This window comes from Desmodus rotundus, chromosome 2 (assembly GCF_022682495.2).
Source record: "Desmodus rotundus isolate HL8 chromosome 2, HLdesRot8A.1, whole genome shotgun sequence".
NCBI lineage: Eukaryota > Metazoa > Chordata > Mammalia > Chiroptera > Phyllostomidae > Desmodus > Desmodus rotundus.
The window spans coordinates 173,839,091-173,863,950 of NC_071388.1; the positions used below are offsets into that span (position 1 = coordinate 173,839,091).

The 24,860-nt window shown below is 30.9% G+C and overlaps 1 protein-coding gene across 3 annotated transcripts in view; it reads left to right on the top strand.

The window, feature by feature from the left end:
- The window catches only part of GLS (glutaminase), an 81,105-nt gene that overhangs the window by 35,925 nt on the left and 20,320 nt on the right, over nucleotides 1–24,860 (top strand). The window contains exons 8-15 of one of the 3 annotated variants that reach the window (XM_024563942.3): nucleotides 5,605–5,637; nucleotides 5,720–5,778; nucleotides 9,349–9,415; nucleotides 9,977–10,027; nucleotides 12,392–12,568; nucleotides 14,318–14,449; nucleotides 15,664–15,756; nucleotides 16,786–17,934. In XM_024563942.3, coding sequence (XP_024419710.2) covers nucleotides 5,605–5,637; nucleotides 5,720–5,778; nucleotides 9,349–9,415; nucleotides 9,977–10,027; nucleotides 12,392–12,568; nucleotides 14,318–14,449; nucleotides 15,664–15,756; nucleotides 16,786–16,932 — 759 coding nt within the window. In that variant the 3' untranslated portion in view covers nucleotides 16,933–17,934. Of the gene's footprint in view, nucleotides 1–697; nucleotides 4,798–5,604; nucleotides 5,638–5,719; nucleotides 5,779–9,348; nucleotides 9,416–9,976; nucleotides 10,028–12,391; nucleotides 12,569–14,317; nucleotides 14,450–15,663; nucleotides 15,757–16,785; nucleotides 17,935–24,860 lie in introns of those variants that run through there. The other 2 variants (XM_053918881.2, XM_024563941.3) reach the window with 2 other exon arrangements.

Here is a 24,860-nt window from a genome sequence, read left to right on the forward strand (position 1 = left end):
CCAGTGTATCAATATAATACTGTTCTTACACACTTAAAAAAGAATTCACAACTCTTATAATTAATTGTATGTGATCTCTGCAAGTTATATGATCACATCATATTTATGAATTGGTAATTGAAATGGAGGTAATCTGTGGCTGAAAGGGTCTTCAAGGCCAGCCCTCTCAAGTTTATATAGGTTCTAACTGTAGCAGAATCGGGCTTGAGGTAAATCTGATTTTTCTGTTTGCTGTTTCTCTTAATTACATATTGACTTTACCTGGCATGGTTATATTGTCCAAGAAGCAGAAATTTTATTTTCTGAATTTTTAATGTATACAAAACATACAAATTTATTGACTTAAGAGTCACATCTAATTTTTGGTGGTGCATATAGATGTTCTTGAGACTTAGTGGGTACTTAGTATCCGTAAGACCCAGGCCTTTTCTCAAAGAGCTTGCATTGACTACCCACAGTTTGGGTATTTTACCATGGCTACTGGATATGAATTCTCTTTTTTTAGCTCTTTTAGTTAATGACCTTAAAGCTTTATTTTTCTTTCAAAATTCAAGACTTTAGTATGGTGCTATTAAAATATTCTCTCTATGTTACTTCCCCTCCCACACACAAAGAATTAAGTAGAGTCTTTAGTAAGACTCATTATATTATAATTTTGTAGTATTGATATTTTCTCCTTGTAGGATTGGTGGTGATCCTCAGGAAATGGGGGAAGAGGCAGAGCAAATGCTCAAAAGGATTAGCAGATTGTGGAAAAAAGGAGGATTTGGACAGAAGGAACCTGTTGCATAAATTCTTAACTACTAATCTTATAGGAAACCACCAATATTTAAAAATTTAAACAAAGCTACATAGGTAAATACCTTAATAAAAGAAATGCCATTTTGTACATAAAATGCACATAATTAAAAAAAACATGAAGGTACTATACTTTTTCTCTATGGTAGCTACTAAATTTAAAGGAATACTTTTTGATGCAGTTGTTTTATTTCATGATGATAATGTGGTTGCTTGATTTAAAGGAAAGAGGAAAAATAAATTTGAAAGGAGCACAGTTATTCTGGATGAAATAGCAGTATCCTTGTGTAATTTTTTTCTTTGGTAAAAATTCCACTAGTTTCAGTTTAAAAGTTAGGTCTGGTGATAATTTGAGCATTAGGGTATGAAAATGAGGACAGCATATTACAAGATTATTGCCACTCTTCTGCTTTTTTATTTTATTTTTTTAAGATTTTATTTTATTTTTTATAGACAGAGGGGAAGGGAGGGAGAGAACCATCAATGTGTGGTTGCCTCTCACACAACCCCTACTGGGTTCCTGGCTGGCAACCCAGGCAAATGCCCTGACTGGGAATCAAATCAGCAACTCTTTGGTTCGAAGGCCTGCACTCAAATCTACTGAGCTTCACCAGCCAGGGCTTCTGCTTTTTTTTTTTTTTTTTATTTTAAAAGTAAAGAAGTTAAAGTTACATTGTCCTCATTGTTTAGGTACATCTCTTCTAGTGGTAGTTTCCAGTTTTTGTCACTTGAAGTTGTTCGATTTTTTGTAAATCAGAAGTATTTTTTAATTTTAAAAAATCATAGTTTTTTCCTTCTGTCTCTTAAAACAATTTAATCATGGTCCATGAAAATCAAGACAAATTTAATATGTATGTAATGCTCAGCTTGGTTATCTTAGCCAATAACCTGTCAGTCTTGCTTGTAAGCCACATTTTTAAGGTAGTTTGTTGCTCTGGGGAACAGTGGATGATGCCTTGGACTTGCTGGTATTCATAAGAAAGGATTATATTGGTTTATTCACTTCATGTTTATATCAGTTGATGTATTTGAGGTTTCTTTTAAATGAAATTAGATAATTTCTTGCCAACAGAATTCACTTTCCTCTTGTTTTATTTTTATGGTTAATCTATGAAAAAAATTAGATTTTGAATGTTATTTTTTTACCTGTAGTATTTATTGTAATTCTCCAAGTACTTACTTTTAGTTTTAAAGCATTTTTTGTCAAGATTAAACTGAGAATATTTTATCAAATTTTCAGTTACTTCTTTTTTCCTCTTTTATGCCTCTTTTCTCTACCATCTCTAATTGTCAACTGGCTTTTACATCTCCATCCTATATGAATGGAATCGAGTGATTTGCATATAAAAACTGATTAATACAGTGACTTTAGTCATTTTTATATTAAATTTATCCCTGTTAATGATATTTTCACCTGTTAAAATGTGTAATACATGGTTCAATTTGAGTGTGTTGTAAAAACAGGTTGTTAAAAATACTCTGATAATATAGTTATATTTTTTATTAGCCAGTGTTAAAACTCTCTGCCTCTTTATCAAATTTTATTCATAAAGTTTTCTTTAAAGGAATGTAAGTTTTTTAATTTGGTAGGTACATTTATAGAAAATAAATATATATAATTTTCTAATCTCAGGGTCTGATTGCTACTCTTTTCAAATAAGCCACATGCTTTGCTTTTTAAAAGTCATTAGAAATTTGGTAAATATATTTTGTCTATTTTATTTTTAAAAAGTTTTTCTGCTATATCTACTGTAACTTTTTCAATATTAAAATAACACTATATATTAATGCTGCAGAGTGATTTAAAGCTGGGATAAACATACATCCCGAGGTATAGGATTTATTTTTCCCAGGAGAAAAAGTGGCATTTGTAGTTTTAGACTATCAGTTTCCAAATCTCAGTTTTCATATATGCATATTTTAAAGCTAATCTACCTTTGGTCCAGATTTCCTCCCATTTTCCAGAAAAAAGCCATACCTCTCACATGTCCCAAATTTTACTGTGGTGCATTGTTTCGGGTTCTAAAACCTCTTGGGCGCCAACAAAAGAGAACATTTTGAAATAGTGGAGTCCGTGATATTGAGGATGTGAGTCACTGTAATGACTGGGAACAGGTCCTCCTGTATACCAGGTTGTTTTCAGTTCTTTGGTTTCAGCAAAATGGAAAAAGGATTTAATCAAGTTGCTACTTTTAGTGTCAGCCTTAAGCATAATTTTTGAGGATTACTGTGACTTTTGTATATAATTAAGTAGATGTGTAAAATACTGAGTGACATTGCTGATAATAAGACCTTTTCTATTTCCATCTATTCATCTATTGTCAGCAGTATTTCTCAACTTGTACATTGTAAAAATTTAATATAGTGAGAGAACTATACTCATTCTAGTGATAGAAAATACTTATTGATACATGACCTAACTAAAAATCAATTACCGTTTTAAGGAGGAAGAAAATATTCTTAAGGAACAATTTTGTAAATTAGCCTGAGAAATTACTAGCAATTTTTTTTACTTTAATGTTACATGAAAATTTGCAAATATACACAAAATAGAGTAGTATAACCAGCCCCCATGTACCTATTCCCATCTTTACTTTTCACATTTGTTTCTTCACACTGCTGCACCTTGCTACTTGATAATTATGATGGATTTTTTTTTACAGTTCATATTTTTTTTGTTTGGAGGGTATTTATTCTAGTTTATTTTGTATGTGTATTTTTCCCTAACATCTTTGCAAATAAACTTTATGCAGTAACTTTCAAAATTAAAATAACATGACTTATTATAATGATTGTTAGATTCCGTATATCCCTGAGGTACATGCTGGGGCAAATATATTTATAGAATTAAATGCTATTTCCAGGATAGATAATAGGAACAAACAATCAAGTGCTTTTACATTTAAATGGGGAAGTTTTGGAGAGACTTGAGTCAACATAATCATTCCAATAATTTTGTTTTGCCTAGAACATTTTAAGTAGCTTACCCAAATTTGTATGATAGGCATTGGTAAATATCAATGGTTTCTTTAAAAACAGCATAGAAGCAAAACTTACTCATATTCGAATTTAGTAAGCTACAAGCTACAAAGAACATGAATGTGACCATAGTCTAGAATTGAAACAGTTTTTGTTTTTTATTACACAGGACAGCTAAATAGAGAAACCTTTATTAATTTTAGGGCACAGTTTAGGTCAGATAATGAAAGTTCAATATAACTTGTTTTACATTGATTAATTGTATAACCAATAATTATTCATGTGACATCACAATGCAAATGCTGACATCCTTTTCCAAAAGAGTTGTTTTTTTTCTTTTGTGCTTTTTCAAAGGTTGAAAAGGTTTTTGTGGTTTAAATGTTGTTACATATTTTACAGCATTAGGATCTATGGAATATTTTGACAACTGCAACAGTTCAATGAAGTTGGTAATTTCTTCTTTTAATTATTTTTCATTGAACAGCTTTGGAGTTACATTTCTACATTTTGATTTCTGGTGTATTATAAGGAAAGAAAATGTAAAATATGTCCAAGGATGCTTTAGAGAAAATATATAATGATTATAATATAGCTGTAGCTAAATTGTCCTTATCTTGCTTAAGCTTTGTTAATACCTAATGTTGATGAAATAGTGTGGTATTCTTTCCAGCAACTGATTGTGTGATTGCACATACTTTCCTTAAATAAGTTGATTTGTAAGGTTTCACAGACTATCAGCCACATTCTAATACACTTACAAAGTGGAGAATGAACTTGGCTTTATTCAATCAAATAATACTCTGATAGAGGTTTCCCCCCATAATAAAATTTTGAATGTAATGTTTTTGATTTTTTGAGGGTAAAGTTAAAATTTTTCATTTTTAAAACTATAGTTTTGAAATTATTTTATTTTAAACCTGTTTTAAAAATTAGAGATGTATTGTTTCTCTTGGGTGCATATCACCGATTAATACGTTTGATTTCAGATCTACAACTTACTGCTTTGTAAACTTCGCTGAGGTAAAATGAAACCATTTGGCTACTTGAACTGATCTACATTACATAGGTTTTGCCTACTGACATTTGCAGTAGCTAACATGTCAGAAATAGAAGTGATGAAACAATACATCTTCCATATTCTGAATTGGAATAATGCTAAATGCAAATGTAGTTATTTTTAGAGACTATGAAATGTTTTTTTTTTTAGTTTAAGTTGTGTTCTGTAACAAGTGATATATTAAAACTAGAACTTTATAGTAAAATTATCCAAGAATATTTGCATATAATAGAATTATAAAAGATTAATTTTGCAACATAACTCATTTTTCTAACTCTAATACTGGTGTAAGGTTATTTTAAAATATTAGTAAGTTCTTAATTTAAACCATAATATATATATATATTAATTTTTTTCTAAGGGTAAAACTTTATTTTAAGTTGTTTTAACTATGAAATTAAATATATAACATTTTCTAGCAGATTATCTGTTGTCCTGAAAGATAAGGGGATTTGGAGTAACTTGTATTTAAAATTCTGTAACTTTGGATCGGGTAAAGTTATACTTAAAATAAAGCATTCCCTTTGTAATTCAGATCCATTCTCAACATATGGGTATTAATGAAAAATATGTATATAGTTTATGTAAATATTAAGTTACTTTAGAAGTATTTACTAGATTTTAAAGTACTAATGTGCAGTATATTAATTGATGTGCAGTATATTAATGTGCAGTATATTAATGATAGTTTGAAATTTTGATATTTATTCATTTAAAACTTAACTGTGATGGTGCCTTTATTAATGTTTTTATGTCTCATTTCTTTGCAGCAAGGAGTGAATAATGCTGAAAAATTTGACTATGTAAGTGCAATATAGAATTCAGTTTTCGTGCTACATTATATATTTCTTATTTGATACTGATACTTTTTATTTTGCTTTATAGGTGATGCAGTTTTTGAATAAGATGGCTGGTAATGAATATGTTGGATTCAGTAATGCAACGTGAGTCTGCTTTATGACTTAGGTTTCTATAATGGGTCGTTCCTCTTTAAAGAATCTAGATTATAGAATTTTATTTTAAATACTGCTTTGTTACTCCATTTATATGCACACATTGTGTTTAGAATTAACCTATTCTCCCTTGTTAGTTCTAGGTCTTACTTCAGTGCATAAATTCTAACTTAAAATTTGGTCATTAGAAGGAAATGATTTCTAAATTACCTGGGGTGGTAGGAGGGCACACTTAAAATGCTTTATGTATTTTTTGATAAACTTCTTGTGGGTAATAGAATTAGAAGGGGCCCCCAAGTTTACTTCAAGTAAGTAGCACTTAATTTTATGTGCATCTATAATACCTGTCTTACCTCTCATCTTAATCTCTCTATGCCTGGCTAACTTGATTTTTATACCAATTTTTTACTATGAAATTTTGAAGTTTACAGGAAAGTTAAAAGAACAAGTATCTGGATATCTTTCACTTATTTTTCTCATTAATATTTTGTCTCATTTGCTTTTTATCAGCCTATCTAGACAGTTAAAAATATATGTATCTCTACATACACATATATACATGTATGTGTGTGGTTTTTTTCCTGAACTGTTTGAAATTAAGTTGTAGATATCATGGCACTTCATTCTTAAATAACTCAGCACAGGTATCCTAAGAATAAGGGCATGCTCCTACATAACTGTTAGTATAATACCAGCAACCCCCCTTTTTTTTTGAGGGAAATGTGTCTTAATTTGAACATGCTATGATTATCTATGGAGATAACACAAAAGTCTATAGCCATTGGAAAAAATAGGAGATTAGGAAGGTGGCTAGACATAAAATGGACATAAAAAGTTAATATCTAAAAATGTATACTAGAAAAAATCTGTAACTTACTTTGGAACAAAGCTAAGAAATAATTTGTAAAACCATACACAGAAATCCTGCTCACACAAAGACCTTGAAGAAAGACAAAATACATGAATGGATATCCTGTGTTCATAAATAGGGAAACTTAATCGCATGAAAATATAAATCCTTTCCAAATAGATCTCTAGCTTCAATGTAATTCCCTTCAGAATTACAACAGGGTTTTCATGAACTTGACCTGAATTCTAACATACATAGAGAAAATCAAAGGACTGAGAATATCTGTGAATATTTTAAAGACGAATAAGGGAGAGGAAGATTTGCCTACAGGTGTGGAGTCTTATTGTGAAGCTGTAGTAATTAAGAAAGACTGTGTGATGATGGAAGGAGACTTGACTTGGGGTGGTGAACACAGTTCAATATATAGGTGATGTATTACAGAATTTTGTACCCCTGAATCCTATAATTTTATTAACCAATGTTAATCTCTGTGGGACAGCTTAGAGAACCCAGAAACCAAACCATAGTTGAATGACCAGTTGATAAGTGACAGATGTGAGGTAAAACATCATTAGTTGGAGGAGGGACTATTCAAGAAATGGAACTAGAAAAGCTGGTTGTCTGTTTATTTTCTTCTCTATGGGAAATGGAAGACCAGCTTTTCCAGTTCCAGCAACACTCTTTAATTAAGAGTATTAACATTAATTTAAAAATGCGATGTTAATCAATATATAAATGTCCCCAAATTTCCTCCAAATATGTATTATGGCCTTTTCTTCCTCTAGGAACTAATCAAGGTTTCTTTTGTCTTTGAAAGTACAACAGCCCCCCTGCCTTAGTCCCTTGCTTTTAAAAATATTTGTTAAATGGCTTCTTGAGAAGTATGCCAACTAGTTGTTTTCTAGAGAAGGAATTAACTTTTGCTGTAAAGGACCAGAGAGTAAATATTTTGGTCTTGTATTCTCTGTTAGAACTACTCAGGACCAGAGAGTAAATATTTTGGTCTTGTATTCTCTGTTACAACTACTCAGGACCAGAGAGTAAATATTTTGGTCTTGTATTCTCTGTTACAACTACTCAGTTCTACTGTTTTGGTAGGAAAGTAGCCCTAGACAATATGAGGCTTTGTTCCAAAAACCTTATTTATAAAAACAGGCAGCAGGTTGGATCTGGCACAGGAGCTATAATGGATATTCCCTATTTTTAATAGGTCTGGTTGTTTCCTTTTGATTAGATAAAGCTTAAACACTTTTGGAATGAATAATAATTAGATGATGCTTTGTATGTTTCAGAGAGCAAAAATTGTCAGGTTGTCTGCCTTACCAACTTTTATTTGTCGGCCGAAGTATCTTTCCCAGGAAGTTTTTCAGTAATCTCATCTTGCCCTTCTTCTGTGCTCTCATATTACCGTATTTTATTCAACTTATTCTATCTGTCTTTGCCCCAACATCACCATCAGACTCTGTCCTCCTGAAGACTTAGAGTGTCTTCCAATTCATTTCTGTAATCCTGTTACCTGGCGGGTATTAGGCACTTGATAGAGTGTTTGGTAAACAGAACTATGTGCTAGGGACTGATAATTGTTCAGCGGTTAGTCCTTTATTTATAAAGTTCCTTTTTTCAGGAGCTTTCTGGACACTTGTAGGTTGAGCTCTCAAATAATATTCAAATTTGTGGAATTAAATCTGAGTCAAAACTCACTCTCTTTCTTCCAAAGCTACTCTTTGTTCTAGGGATCTTCTTGTCTATTGATAACACCATTCTTTCTGTAGACTTTGTTAGATACCTAGGCTGTGTAACAGACGCCACACTGTTCTCTATTTTTTCCCATCTTGTCTGAAGACTTGCTCAACTCCTCTCATGTTTGATCATACCTCTCCTTCCATTTCTATCACCACTACCTAAGTAAGTTCAGGCTTTCTGTAATTCTCATTACAGTAGTCACCTAATAGCATCATTCTTCCTTTCTTTTTTCCCCTTTCCAAAGCTGATGTTAGAGCTAACCTTCTAAAATGTAGAGCTGACAAGATAACTTGTTTAAAAGCCTTTACACTTTCATTTTGTTGGTAATTTGGAGCTATTGGATTTTTTAGCATTTATCTATCAATCTTGATAATTTGATCATAGTCTCCTTTGTTAGTTTGATGATTCTCCACTCTTCTTCATGAATCCCATTTCCCAGATATGCCAGAATACTTGCTATTCTTGGGTGAAATTCTATATTTTATACGTTTATAACTGTTGATGATGGTGCCTAGGCTTCCACCTGAAATCTGTTAATCCAATTAATGCTATAAGGCCCATTTCATGCGTCCCTGTCACAGTGAAATTTCCATGGAATCTGTTAGTTGGAATTGACTGTTTATTGTACTTTTGAAGTAGTCAGAAGATTCTGCATTTTTTAGTACATTTTAATGGTAGAATATTTGGCACTTCATTATTATTTTCTTTATTCACAAAATATGCAGATTAGAAAGGGCGTGGCTCATTTTAACCATTTTAATTGCTGAGAAAATTAAGATGGAAAGAATTATCACTTAAATTACTTGCCCAAGGCCACACAGCCAGCAAGCCTATTGACAGAACTGGGATTGGAACCAGCAGTCTTTTTGACTATTAATTCAGTGTTCTTTATACTGCACTTTGATATACAAATTAAACTACAAAACCATACTTTTACAGAAAATAAAGCAAATTTTTTTTTCTTCTAGGTTTCAGTCTGAAAGAGAAAGTGGAGATCGAAATTTTGCAATAGGATATTACTTAAAAGAAAAAAAGGTTTTTGAATGTTGTTTCTATTTCTTTTACTTAATAAAATACATGAAGATGTATGTTAAGCACTCAACAATAGATTTTAAGCAACTACCTATTACTATTTAAGGTTCAGAAGGTTTTTTGCCAAACAACCTTGAGTTAATGCTATCAAAATGTTAATACTAAATTGATTTGTATCTGGCAGTATTCAAATATTTGACTAGTTATATTAATATAGATTTTGCAGAAGGACCCACCCATTTACTCAAAAGTGTAATGCCTGAGTGTTGTTGATTATATTTGATTTTTTAAAAATTTAAGTGGCTGGTCCAGTAAGTTGGTTTATGAATTTGAACCAGTTTATTTTTGTCTGTTAAACTAGTGTCTAGAAATCTATATATGATGTAATTTTGCTTTATTGTTCTTTATTATTTCATGTTTATACCCTTTTATAGGTTATGTGCTATTTTGTTCTCGATTAAAATGAAACATTTGTGTACATTTTAAATTAATCTTGTATCTTTTACCTCTGTGCATATATTTTTTCCTGTGTTTCTGCTTTTAATTGCCTTTCTATTTTTTCAGTGTTTTCCAGAAGGCACAGACATGGTTGGTATATTAGACTTCTATTTCCAGGTAATTTACTTTAAATGTATGAAATGTGTATATAAATAAATGTGTGTATCACATTTTGCAGAATATAGATATCTCTGAAATCTTAGCTCTAGGCAAAGAGAATATGCATTATCCATTGACTTCCAAAAAAAAATGTGCTTATGAAAGAAAATCTCGTGTCTGTATCTCCTAAAAAGTTATGGCTCAGAATGTAATAGAATTTTTATTTGTGTAAACATATTATATGTAAGAACTGTCAAAAATACAGTTCCAGAAATTGGCTTCTTCTTACTATAAAATGAACTCTCTTTTCTTAGCTTTTAAATTTTGCTTGGAGGAGTTATTTATTGGAGGGTTTATAGTATTTTAAAGTTACAGTTTCTCAGTTTATTTCTGCAGTGTCACATAGTGGTTCTCTTTGAAGTTAGAGTAGCAAGCTATACTCTCTACATATTTCTGGGGGAGAGGGCCCACTTACAATCTGCTGTGGTGTAGAATTCAGTTTAAGATAGTCTTCCTGAACTTCCCTTCCCTCAGCCCCAGCCCCCATACTTTTCAGTTCAGTTCATTTTCACAGCTTGAATACCATTAGTGCCTCTGATGGGTCTGTAATGTGAAGCTGCCTAGTAACAAATTGTTAATTTCTAGTTTAGTTTGTATTTGCCTGTCTTTATTTTTGAAGGTATTTTAATTTTAACCTTTTCATAATCTTAAAGAATATAGAAGATCAGTTGTTATGAGATAGATTTGATAGAAGTCCAGGTGAAGAGCTTGTCACCTGTCCAGTGTGAAGAGCTATTAACTTTCGAATCTGGATTATCAGTGTAAAGGTCTAACCTGGCCACTTTTGAGCCATCTGACCTAATTTCAGTTAGTGAGCGCCAGTTTCATTTTCTGTGGCATATTCTTGACCTAACTTTTCTGCCCTGAAAAGAACATAAAATAATTTGTATGAAATTTCTTTGAAACTATATAGTGTCATACTTACTTTTATCCAGTAGTCCTTATTATTTCCCCTAGCCCATATGAATTTCTTCAGTATGTTAAAGGTCTTTTGCTTTGGTATACATATTTAACTTGGGTTATTACAGTTTACATGCTTCTAAATCTGTGAAATTTCTACACTTCAGTGCATAAATCAAGAAGCAGCCATAGAAGCCTTACTTTTTTGTAGAGGGTCTGCATCTAATTGAATGTTCATCAGAGTTTCAGGAAAGTATACAAACTGGGATTTGTCAAACTAGGAGTGTATTACCTTATGACAAACGAAATCCCAATTAATACTAAGTGTAAATTAAATGATTTTTGGAATTTAAGTCTTATTTCTTTTACAAAGCTTTTTATGATTAAACCAACTTTAAGTCTTTGTTGTATGGGTCAATATAGTAAGTAGATTCTGTATTTTTGGGGAAATTGGGAAAAGGTTTTAAAGTATATAGACAAAAGTGAAAGTCAGTAAAAAAGTGGCATCCGGTCATTTTTCTAATTCACTATGGTTGATTAGTTTTTCTTCTTGCTGACTTCAAACCCCTTTGAGCCTCTTGTATGTAGACCTTGAAGTGTGAATGAGGAAAGTTTGTAAGTTGAGATCTCAGTTGTTTCTTTCTCTTCCCCATTCCCACATTCTCTTTCTCCTCTACTATTCCTCCATTTTGGTTGCTGTTAATGAATAATAAAATAGACCACAATTATTATTTTAGTTTTATGGGAAAATTTGGTTTAGTGTAGGTAAACTGTTTCCATCAGTTTGATTATATATAAATACAAAAATTTCATTCTACAAAGTTCAATTGTAATTGAACCTTGCTTTTTTTTATTCATTATAGCATATCAAGCACCCATAGTCTATATCAAATAAATATTTGAGTGTTAATAGATGGTTTAAAAGGGAACATTTTGCTTTAGGCCCACAGAATATCCCAGCTTGAGCTGTCTTAGATTTTCTTTCACCTAGTCCTTTGCCAATATGGGGATGCTGAGCTTTGTTATAGGTGAAATGTCAGGCAATTAAAATTTTTTTCTGAAGTGGCAATTTCTCACATTGATGCTATTTATTGTACTGATGTTATGTTACTTTATCTAAAAATATATGATGCTTTTTCACTGTTGAGTTAATAATTATATTTGTATATCTTACAGAAAGCATTAAATGTTAAGCAACTTTGAATATCACATGGGATATTTACAAATATTAGTGCTTAGGGCCTGGCTCTTCCTATCCTAGTTCTGCCATTAAAAGACTGAATAACTGGGCAAATCAGGATAAACCTTAAAGGGGCTATAACTTTGTTCAAATCAAAAATCTTGATTATCTTAGAATTCAGCTGTACTAACTAAAACTAATGTGAGGCTAAATTTTCAGAATTGGTTTTTGCTTCCTTTTAGCTATGTTCCATTGAAGTAACTTGTGAATCAGCTAGTGTGATGGCTGCAACACTGGCTAACGGTGGTTTCTGCCCTATTACTGGTGAAAGAGTACTGAGCCCTGAAGCAGTTCGAAATACATTGAGTTTGATGCATTCCTGTGGCATGTATGATTTCTCAGGGCAGTTTGCTTTCCATGTAAGTTATCATTTAATCTTAATTTTCTATGGCAAGAAACCAGTCTGGACTAGTTTTTTTTTAAATGCAGTTTGAACTTTGCTTTTAAATTGTACATTAATTTTTGAGAGAACGGCTTGTTTCCAAGTTTAATTTGTTACCCCCGGATGTTCTTAACAACTTGAAGTTTTACTTATAGAACCTCATCACTTCTTTTAAGGCATTCCAAGGTACAAGGTTAGTATAGACTTTACTTTTACTTGTTAATGCTTAGCATTACACAGTATACCTCAAGAATTCCTTAACTTCAGAAAGAGTGCATAATTGTAATGTTTAACATTTTTGGTTAAAGCCATAGATCTAGGGGTATCAAAGTCATTTTCACCAGGGGCCACATCAGCCTTCCGGTTGTCTTCAAAGGGCCAAAATAATTTTAGGACTCTGTAAGTGTAACTACTTAACTGTTAAGGAGTTGAAATTACATTTGGCCGTTTGAAGGCAACTGCAAGGCTGTTGTGACCCCCTGGTGAAAATGAGTTTGACATCCCTGTCATAGGTGTTTTTAAAGGGCTTAAAGTATATTAAAGTTAAAACTTAAAAATATACTGCTTTAAGCTCTGTTGCGCATTTGCCACTTGTAAAATGTATATTTTTTATTTTGAAAATTTTAAAACAGAAAAACAGATTTAATGTAATGTGTCACTCAACTTTAATAATTATCAATACATGACCAGTTTTGTTTTATCTGCATATACACCTACTTCCCCCACCCCTGCCATAGTTCAGTCTGTAATTCTAAGTGATAAGGGAGGGCTCTTGAACCCAGTGTCATTTTTACATATAAAAAAATAAATTTAATTTTAACATCATAATATTTAGCTAATGTTCAGATTATCTGGATTGTCTTATAAATTATTATTTTACAGTTTGACTTGGGATGAAAATAGTGCCTTACATTATGATTGGTTGTGTCTTCCTTTATTTTTCTTCTTTAATCTACGGTCTTTCTCCCTTGACCTCTTTTTCTTGTTTTTGGTTGGAAAAAACTGGGTTGTTTATCTTACATAGTTTCTCATAGTCTAGATTTTGCTTATACATTCCACTGCCCCCTGTATTCCCTGTAAATTGGTAGGTCCCATTGAGGTAAGTTTTTTGTTGTGCTTATTTTGTGCAAGGTCACTTCTAGCAAGAGAAACTTGATGTCTGAATGTTAATTAAGCCATTAAAGAACATTCCCATGATACTAATTTTGTATTTTATCATAATTGTTGTCAAGTTTTGTATAATAATATAAAGGTAAATGTTTTGAAGAGGATTAATTTGAATTACCATCTTATCTCTATTCCTCAGAATTTCTCTGTGACATCACAGAGAATCTTTTAAGAAGATATAATTTCTCATTGTTTTTTAGTCATAAAATATTTTTGAAAATAATGTTTGTACTTAAAAGAAACATATGATTGTTATAAAACAATTAGAAAATATAGTCAAAAAGAATAAAATAAAAACATAGTTCCATGATTTAGATGCAGTCTACTTAATTCCTTAGAATATATCTTTCAGAATTTTTTCTGTATTTAAATATATCCCAACTGTTTTTCATTTACTGTATTATAAACATGTTGGTAAATACCTATGGCATTTTTAAAGTTGGAATTCTACTGTATAGATATATACCATAATTTTTTAACCAATTACTTTATTGTTGGTCATAACTTTACTTATTTTAAAATGTTAACGTAAATTTCCTTTTTTTCTAATTATTTTCAGGTTGGTCTTCCTGCAAAATCTGGAGTTGCTGGGGGCATTCTTTTAGTTGTACCGAATGTCATGGGCATGATGTGCTGGTCCCCACCCCTGGACAAGATGGGCAACAGTGTTAAGGGAATTCATTTCTGCCATGTAAGCATGTTTTCTTAATGAAAATAATGATCATATAAGTTGAGCCATCCAATGATTCTATTTTTTACTCATTTTCATAGTTTGTTAATTGTTGGCACTCTTGCCTGCCTGCCTGCCTGCCTGGGTAGCCATGGAAGTACTCATAGAGGACTTCAAAGTACCTCTACCAAGACAGCTCTCATATAATCATTCTCACAGAAAATTATATTTGTTTGAAGCTTATATTTAAATATTTATGATTATAATTACTTTTCCGTTTCTAAAAGCTCAGCAAAAGATACTAACTTGGAGAAGTATTTGAAACCCAACATAAATTATAGATTATTATAGTTTACTGTATCATCTTTAAACCTGTATGGTGGAATATCTTTATCCATAAGCTACCTTTAAAACTCTGGGTGGTTTTGTTTTTTGTTTTAAATAAGCACTGCAATATTTTCTTATTTTTTATTTTTAAAGATTTTATTTATTTATTTTTAAAGAGAGGGAAAGAGAGGGAAAGAAACATCAATGTGTGGTTGCCTCTCATGCACCCGCAACTGGGACTTGGCCTGCAACCCAGGCATGTGCCCTGACTACGAATTGAACCAGCGAACCTTGGCTTCACAGACCTGTGCTCAATCCACTGAACTACACCAGCCAGGGCAGCAGTGTAGTTTAAAATTGTTACTATACTTGACCAGTTCAGTATTTTATGTTGTGACCCAGCTCTTGCTAATATTTCAGTTTCTGATTTATTTACATTTATTACTTCCCAGGATCTTCTGCAGACTTTCTTAATTAAAATTCTGATTTATTTTTCAGTTTTCTTATATTCTATAACACCTAAAAAATAAAATTAGATTGCTTATAGATTATAATAGATTATAACCAGAATATTTATTTATATTTCTGTGGTGTTTTATGGTTATTTGGAAGAATTCTTTCATGTGACCTGTTATTAGAATGCCCATTTTATTGGAAATGAAAGTTACACAATTGGACTTGCCGAGTCCTATGATCATGCTCGTAAGCAGTGATCTTATAATTTGTATTCATAGCTTATTCTGATTTCATCATTCTTCTAGACATACCATGCTGCTTTATTAACATGCAGTAGTGTTTTGCATGAAATAATAGTTTAACTTGGATAGTATTAGTATAATTTGTTAAATTATGAAAAAACAATAGCCAATGAATAGCTAACTTCATATACCTGTTCTGTTTATTTACAGGATCTAGTTTCTCTGTGTAATTTCCACAACTATGATAATTTGAGACACTTTGCGAAAAAACTTGATCCTCGAAGAGAAGGTGGTGATCAAAGGGTAAGCAAGATTCTTAGATTATTATGAAATATTTTTTAAGAAAGAGAAAACGAGATTCACCTGTTTAAATAAAATTTATTTAAATTGGTAATGGCCTCATATCCTTGCCAATCACAAATGAGGATAAACAAGTGGTTGACATTTTCATCCTGGACCAGTAATTTATAGATACTAAATATTGCTGTTTTATTTAAATTAAAACTTGTTAGTCTAGCAGCAGGGTTTCCCCTCCCATTTTTTTGCTATTTTAAGCAATATTTTAAAGAATTGATTCTGTTAAGACACATTAGAAAGTGCTACATGGTATAAAAACAAAGCCTGGTTTTAATCTTAATATCTGTCAGTTATAGTCCTGAAGATTATTTTCACATGGATGGATATGTAAATAGAAAAAGGATTATAGTATTAGTGAGAGATCCTGCAAAGCCTCATAATAAGTTTTATAAACCACTGTTGATGAAATATTTTTTTATAAAAAGTGTTTAGTGCAGTATTCCTGATGCTCTTAATGTAGTATTTTCTTACCAGTGTGCTTGGCTTCATATTAGTACACATATATACTATTTTTTTAGAGCTAGTATTAAGAGTCAGGACTTAAATTTCAGAAACAAGATTTTTTTTTTTGGTCTTTATTGTTCGCTGGACCAAGGGACTTGTTTTGAGTTTTAATTAAATTCCTTTTGCATCCCATATGGAAAATGTGTATAATAAAGTTACCTAATTAGACCTGAAGCTCATATGAAGCATTTACAGTAGAAAGAAAATATCTTAGTACATAAACTAAGTAAATTTTTCTGTCATTAGCTCCAATCAAAGTAACTTCTAATAATATATGAGAATTATGTAAAGCCAACAGAATAGAAACTTACATGGGAGTCAACAGGAGTAACATGGAACAAAACATCAAATGGTGGTGGGTGAAAATGTTAACCAATTCTAATAACATTCATTGAAAAATACAGTTTTGTAGCTTGGACCTTTCTTCACTCAAGTGCACTAATAAATTATGTATGTTGCTTGAACAACTAGCATTCCTTTGGACCATTGGACTATGAAAGTCTCCAACAAGAACTTGCTTTAAAAGAGACAGTGTGGAAAAAAGTGTCACCTGAGTCAAATGAGGACATCTCTACAACTGTAGTGTATAGAATGGAAAGTCTGGGAGAGAAAAGCTAAAGAAATGGGGTTTAGTTTCACAATGTTCTTCATTTAACCTTTCAATAATCTTTAGCTTTTTTGCATACTATAAATATTTATTTGAGTTTTTTGTGTTCTTAATTTTGAGTGCTGGAGCCAGAAAGCTGTCTTTTTCTTTTATCTTTGTGCAAAAACAATAGGTTAAAAGTGGATTCGTCAGTTTTTAAAAAGTATTTATAAATAAATAAAGCAAATTTGCTTTATTTTAAAAAATGCAAAAAGGAAAAATTTTTTCTTGGTGTAATTAGAAATTTAACTCTAGAGTTAAAATAGTAACAAATTTAAAATAGTAACAAAAATTTAAAATAGAACAGAAATGTATAATTTCTTGGCTCTAAAACCCACACATTGAATTTGTAAGTTTCATTACATTTTGTTTTTTCTTTTCTTATTTTAAAACTGACATGATGTCTCTAGTGGCAATAGAAAGTATTTTTATGCTAAATAACAAAACTTTTAAAAAGGTAAAGTAATGAATCCTAAATTATTTAATATAGCAGTAGATTATAAAATTAGCTGAATTTTACATTTTATGCCATTTTTATCAAGTCATGTCTTATGCCACTTTATAAGTCATGTCTTTGCTTTTTTACTTTGCAACTCCTATGTTCTGTCAGAATTGTTATGTGCAGGAGTGTCTTATGTTACTAAAACATTCCAGCCAAAGAATTTCAGATATAAGATAATGACATGTTTCACTGTTAAAAAGCTTTGGTTACTCAGAAGGAGCAGTATTGAGTATCTTCAAGTGAAATGTTTACCTGAGCAATTTTATTTTCATATTACTCACTTAACTTTTCTTGTTATATTTAAATATAAATGGTGAATCTTGGTTTTTAGCTTTTAATGATTTTATTCTAATAATTTCACAGATGTTAATGAATCTTTCATGATAAATTATAGTAAATCTCAGAAACTGTTCTATTTGAACTCTTATAAATTACTTAGGAAATGAATTAAGTCTGAACGTAGTAATAATTCTAATAATTTCACAGATGTTAATGAATCTTTCATGATAAATTATAGTAAATCTCAGAAACTGTTCTATTTGAACTCTTATAAATTACTTAGGAAATGAATTAAGTCTGAACGTAGTAATAATTCTACTAAAATATCAGATATGAATCCTTTTGTTTGGTTATAAAAATAGAATATTGAGAATCAAAACTTATTTTTAAGAGGACTGTGGGTTCTGTACAACCTGATTTCAAATAATTCACAATATTTAAAGTCTGTTTGGCAAAGAGATTTTAAAATTCTGCAGGACCTATTCACACTTCTTCCGTCCTCCATATACCTCTCCACTTCTCACAGTTTCCCAAAGCTTGAAGGTGTTTTTTGTTTTATTTTTTTGTTAATTCATCTTTAAACTTGTAGATTTTGGAGGGGCAGGGTGAGGTCTAGAATGAGAAAATGATAGTTTCTTAGTATCATGGCATTTATGTGCTAGGGCAAAGTCTGTAAAAGTAAATACAATACAGCAAAAAATATTTCACTGGGTCATTTAGATACTAGTGCAAATATAGATATAGAAATTCTTGATCATATATCTTGAATTTGGGAACTATGATAATTAGGAAAAGAATTTCCTCTCAAAGGTGTTGTTCAAAAACCTTCGGAGCTAACATTAGTATTAAAACTTAGAATAGTTAAATAATTATATGTTAAGTTTTAGAGGATTTTACCAAGGATTTTATGGTTACTTGAATGGTCCTCTAATGTACAGATACAAAACCTGACTGGATGCTTCTGCTTGTGCTGTTTATACCTCACCTCTGCTATACCTTTGGACAGTACAAGTTTCACCAGGACCATTTGTGGTTTGGGGAACTGAATGCCTTCACTGATAGCTTGCCAAAAAGGCTTTAATCACTGCCCGCCCCCACTTCCCTCCCCATATGCTCTAAATTGTTACATTTCACTATTTTATTTGTAAGTTAGTTTTACTTTATAAAATGAAAATTTAATGTTTAATATTGTGTCCACAGATTTCAAAATTGTTGTTCATTTGTGGCACTTTTATTATGTCGGTAAAGCTTAAATGTATACTCACCAATAAAGCAGGATTATCTAAGCTATTACGTTTATAAAATCTTATTAAGGATGAGCATCCCCAAATTTTGTAGGACAGTATAAATGGAAGATTAGGGAAGATAATTGTGAATAGGTCCTTAAACTTTGTGGTAAAAAAGAAAGAAAAATCTTTGCCAGATCAATGACATTATTTTAATTCCTTCACTGTTTTTTAAACGCCTTTTCAAATACAGTTCTTGAAAAGTACCCAGTTATTGTAGGATTTAATGTTTCATGCCATTACTGATTCTTGATATTCAAGCATTTAGAAGTTAGCATATTTGTTTTTCTTTTTATTCATCATTAACATTTCATTTGAAATGCATATCCTTCTTGAAATACTTTATTTTTAGCATAAATGTTGTGCATTTTAATCTTCGTGTTTGGATTAAGACATTTGTGTTATTTAGCTTTCTTTCATTTGCTTTGTATATTTAATAATGTATCTTTTATTTTCTAGTATGCCTATTTTTTGTATTGTACAATAAATTTATTTTAAGCTGATTTTATTGTTTTTTTTTTAATGAAAGCACCTACAGCATTTTAATTACAACAAATAGTTGGAAATTTTAACTTTTAAAAAATTACCTTTTATGAAGATACTGTTAAGTGCTTTATGTTTTTAATTATTTCTGAGGCTAATGTGAAGAGAAGACTAGAAATACTCAAAAGGGCTTCCTCCTCTGATTTTTTTTTTTTAATGCAGTGTATCTTTGGGTGGGATTTGGGGTGGGTGGGTGGGAGTTTTCCTATTGGTTGTAGTAGGAGTATTTGAGTAAAGACTTTCCTCCTATTTTTTTTTCTATTTGACAACCTAAAACACAAAACAATATTTGCAGGTTCTTTCTGCTTTCTGAGGAAGAATATCACTGATATTACTGACTATGTAATCTGTTACCTAGGGTAGGAAGAACATATTGCTAAATCAAATGAAGAGTATCATAATCTCAATAGAGTTTGTATTGAGTGGAGTAATTATAATATAGAAATTTACCGTAGTTACTTTTAAGGAATTTAATTTTTGGAAGAAACTAAAATTAAATTAAATTTTGGTATATTTCCACGGCATGGTCCAAATTATACCTAGACTTCATGAATTGGAAGATCAAATATAATACCTAAAATTTTTCTGTTTGGTGAAATCTGCCAATCTTATCCAGAAAAGACATCCTAAATATACTGTAGAAGTTTTAAAACTGTTTGAAAGGGAAATACTGTTGTTTGCAGGAATTGTATTTATCTGTGGGATTTTTTTTTTCATAAAGTTCTTTTGGGGCTAGTAAATAAAGACTGTGTCATGGTATATTCAGTATGTAATAGTTTACGATGATTTGCTTTAAAAGATACATTGCGTTTTGTTGTTTGGTGGTGGTGGTGGTGGTTTTTAACCCATTTAATGCAAAGGGAGAGGTGACCCAAAGACCTGAATTATCTTGGACTCAGTGTAGAGTCTCATAGGCATGTATATATGGGAAAAGAACCACTCATATGTACTGATATGTCGGTCTGTGTCATGAAAATCTGTATATAATGTACATGTTATATATCCATATGTTTATGTGTATATCTATATATATATGTGTGTGTGTCTGTCTTTCCATCCTTCCATGTATCCATCCACCCATCCTTCCATATTCTGAAAATCAGTTCTTTCCATATAGTATGATGCATAAATGATTCATCAGTCTGTTTCTATTCCACGTTTTGTAGTAAAAGAACTTCTAACATTTTTGCTGCCCCAGAATTTATAAAACATATTTTATTTGTGTAATTTAACTTTAATGATACATGGTTTCTGTTGTTGCTCCTGTTCACTACCAGCACTATCAGGGTAAGAGAGTAACAATATTGGGGAAATCCATAAAAGGGAAAGTACATCAGATTTCACTTGGAAATCGACTGTAAAACAGTTTTCAGAATTTATTATGTAGAAAGATTGTATTCAACTTCAAATAATGTACAGTTTGAACAGTTAATGGAATAGTTTATTCTAAAAATTGCATAATTTTTTAAATTTATTTATTTGTATTCAGTTACAATTGTCTGCATTTTCTCCCCTTCCCTCCACCCCACCCCAGCCAGTCCCACATCCCTCCCCCACCTCTACCCTCCCCCTTGATTTTGTCCTTGTGTCCTTTATAGTAGCTCCTATAGACCCCTCTCCCCACTATCCCCTCCCCACTCCCCTGTGGCTATTGTTACAATGTTCTTAATTTCAATGTCTGTGGTTATATTTTGTTTGCTTTTTTCTTTTGTTGATTATGTTCCAGTTAAAGGTGAGATCATACGGTATTTGTCCCTCACCACCTGGCTTATTTCACTTAGCATAATTTTTAAGAGTCTGCTGTTCATTTGTAAAAATTTTGGGTTTTCTCCATTTTCATGAAAAGGTCTTGAAAATGCTAGAATGCATTTTATAAAAAGTAATGTGATTTCGGCTTAATTTCTTTGTTAGTATTTTATATTAAATTTAATGTTTATATTGTGTGATAAAAGCAAAACCAGATGTTGGAGGTACATGCAACTTGTTAGGATGCATCATGGCACATCCCTCAGATTTTCACTGAGATTTATTCAGAAGAGGCTTTACTGTAAACCATTTTCATAAGAGTGCAAGGACAAAATTATACCTGAACATACATCCAGGTATATGAAGTTCAACCACTTTTATTTCAAATTGTAACACAGTTAAAATATTTGTTTCTTACACTGCTTAGAAATGGAAGAAATTTGAGCAGGGAGAGGTTCTTTCCCTCTGCTACTGCAAGTAGGTTATTAATGTGAGTACCATAAATTGCACATGACTCACAGAAATTTAGAAATTGCACAGTCTTAGTCTGGACTTACGTTTTTAAAACTATTATAGGGCGCCAGGGGCAAAACCTATCCCACAAAAAACAGCTGGTAAAATTTGATGTTTCTTAAAGTCCTTAACTTCTTAAATAGTAATAGAAGAGATACTTTTTAAACAGAAGATGTTAAGTACACTGATCACACATCTTTATATTTATTTAATAAGGTGATTGTGTTACTATGGTCTTAAAAAACATACAAAATGTATACAAAATGTGTAAAGCCTGTGTTGATTAAAACTTTTATAATGGCTTCCTAATTCATTATTTTTAGTTGCATTGCTTTTTTTGGTAGTGTTTGTGGTATTTTGGCATAAATTACAAAATACTTAATGAGAACTGTTATATATTGGTTAAATTTAAAAATGAACAAATTATCCTTGATATTGATTGCTGTGATGAACTCTATAAGCAGTTCAAGATGTAGGCTCATGGGAAAAAATAATGAAATGACAAATGCTGGCAATTGATCTGAGAACGCTGTTACTAGATTTTTAACTTTAAATCTCATTTAGCAGTTTGGAAATATTTTAGCTAAAATCTCAATGATAACAATTTTGTGTACTTACTTTTAAGCCAAATTTTAATATCTGGAGACATGATTTTTCTGGGCACTGTATAATTAAAAACAATGATTTTTTCATTAAGTATATACCTGCTGAAATACTTTCAACCCTGATACCTCAGATGATTAAAATTATCTTGGGGTATAATGATTAAATATGCTTTTGAATATTTGATTATTCAAAATATTCATCTTGGGGTAAATAATTATCCCTAAAAATTATCTTGGTAATATGATTAAATAATGCTAATTAAATAATGATTAAAATTAGCTTTTGAAAGGCCAAATTCTTACCTGAAGTAGTTTTAAATATATGTTTTCATATAACATTCTTGTTGATTTTTAAAAATACATCTTTATTATATTTTTTATATTTTTACTATATTTTTAATATACTTTTCCATTACCATTTAGTCTGATTTTTGTGTATAGAATGAAAACCTTCTCTGACCAGCAATTTGACTAGGAACCCTGAGTTATAATTTTAATTCATATTCTGTAAACATACGAAGAACTTGTTTTATTTATTTTTTGCAGTTATAACTTTATCCTTTTTATTATTGTTGTTCAATTACAGTTGTCCCCATTTTCCCCCATTACCCTGCCCTATCCACCCTTCCACCTTCCACATTCAGTTGTCTTATTTCTAAAATACAGTTCAACCTCTCGAGATCTTTGATGTTGTTTGATTTACCATAATCTTGTAATTTATTAGAATCACGTTATGGAGCTTGAAAGTAATCTTAAAGATTATCTGGTGTAAACTCCCACTCTATCCACACCCCTTTTCCAGGTTTCTTAACACCTCGCTTTCTCAGTTAACATCTTTATAGTTTTTTCCCCTCTTCTTTAACAAGTTGGTTTGTTTTGTGTTTTGTTGGGACAGGCTTTTGTTTGTTGTTCATTTTTTTAACGAGACGTGTAATTGGCAGTAGGTAATATAAGTTATTTGGGAGACTGTCCCATCAGTGTTTATTTAAACTACTTATAATTGTATTTTTCTAGTAAGCAGTCATATGTCAACAGTCTATAAAGACCAGTAAAGTTAGAAGTGAATGTTACAATTATACAGTAGTTCTAAAAATAAACATTACCCTGGAAACCTTTGAAAGAAAGCGTAGCAGAAATGTGACTCTAAAAATAAATGTCGCAACATTGGCTTTTAAAAATAAATTCCTTTGGGGTTAGGTTAAATATATAAGTAAGAAGATTTTAAATGAGCTAAAGGTTATGAGTTGTAAACAAGTATTTTCTAAGAAAATTTTTTTAACAAGTTAACTTTCCCAGCATATACTTTGCAAAATATATAGCTACTGCCCTTCTTTTTATTTTAGATATTTGGATCTGTGTCTTCAGAGCAAGGATCCTAATTTGTCTGTTTATTACTCTACCATGTTTATTGTCCTCAAAACCAATGTATTTCATAATTCTGGGATTTTTATTTTTTACTTGTGAAGGAAATTTATATTTCTATTTTTTTAATGCATTAATTTTTTAAAACCTTTGTTGACTTATAAATGTTAGAATTTGAATATTGTTCATATAAAAAAATACTGTTTTTTTAATTTTCAAAATTTATACTTGCTAGTTAGCCCTTCTCCCAAGTTTATGTAGGTAAGAACCTGAACTTTTAAGAGGCTGGCTCTTACTCAGTCTCTTATTTCACATTATACTTATGAAAATTAGATGATGTTGAAATATTAGCACCAATTATGAAAGTATAACTACTATTTGAACAATTCCATTGTAAAATCAAAATTAAAATCATGATCTTTCGCCTCTTATTAAACCTTTCTTCAGGTTAAAATTCGTAGTTTTCATTATTTTGTGTGTGCCTTTCAGGAATCACCACTTAGGGGCAATTATAAATTATCCCTTGAGGGGATAGCATAAAACTTAAATCTTGGCTTTCTTCCATTAAATGAAATTCATGATGATGTATGAAACCATGGTATAAATTATTAATTGAACTTCAATCAAGATCTGTTGTTTTTTCTCACAGCATTCAAAATTAAAGATCCTAATTGAAAAACTCAAAATATATTAATTTCAAGTATTCTTTTTCATCCTTTTCTATCATAATTCATTTTTGGCTAAAAATCGGGTAGTTAAAAATTATATCAAAGTTGCTCATAAAATGGTGTTTTTATTTTCAAATCTATATTGCCGATATGTTCATTACCAAATCTTTTAATACTGACATTTGCCATTCTAGTTTTCTTTCAAGGGTTAAAAAAAATGTGTTAAAGTCCAAACTTCTTTTTTTTCAATATAATATAGCTCATTGTTGATAATTTATTATTTCAACATTCAACTTCAGATACATTCATCTGTGGGTCCAGCTATATGCACAAGATTTATAATTTAAATGAAGAAATGATACAAATAATAATGTTTCTACTTTGGATTGAGATAAA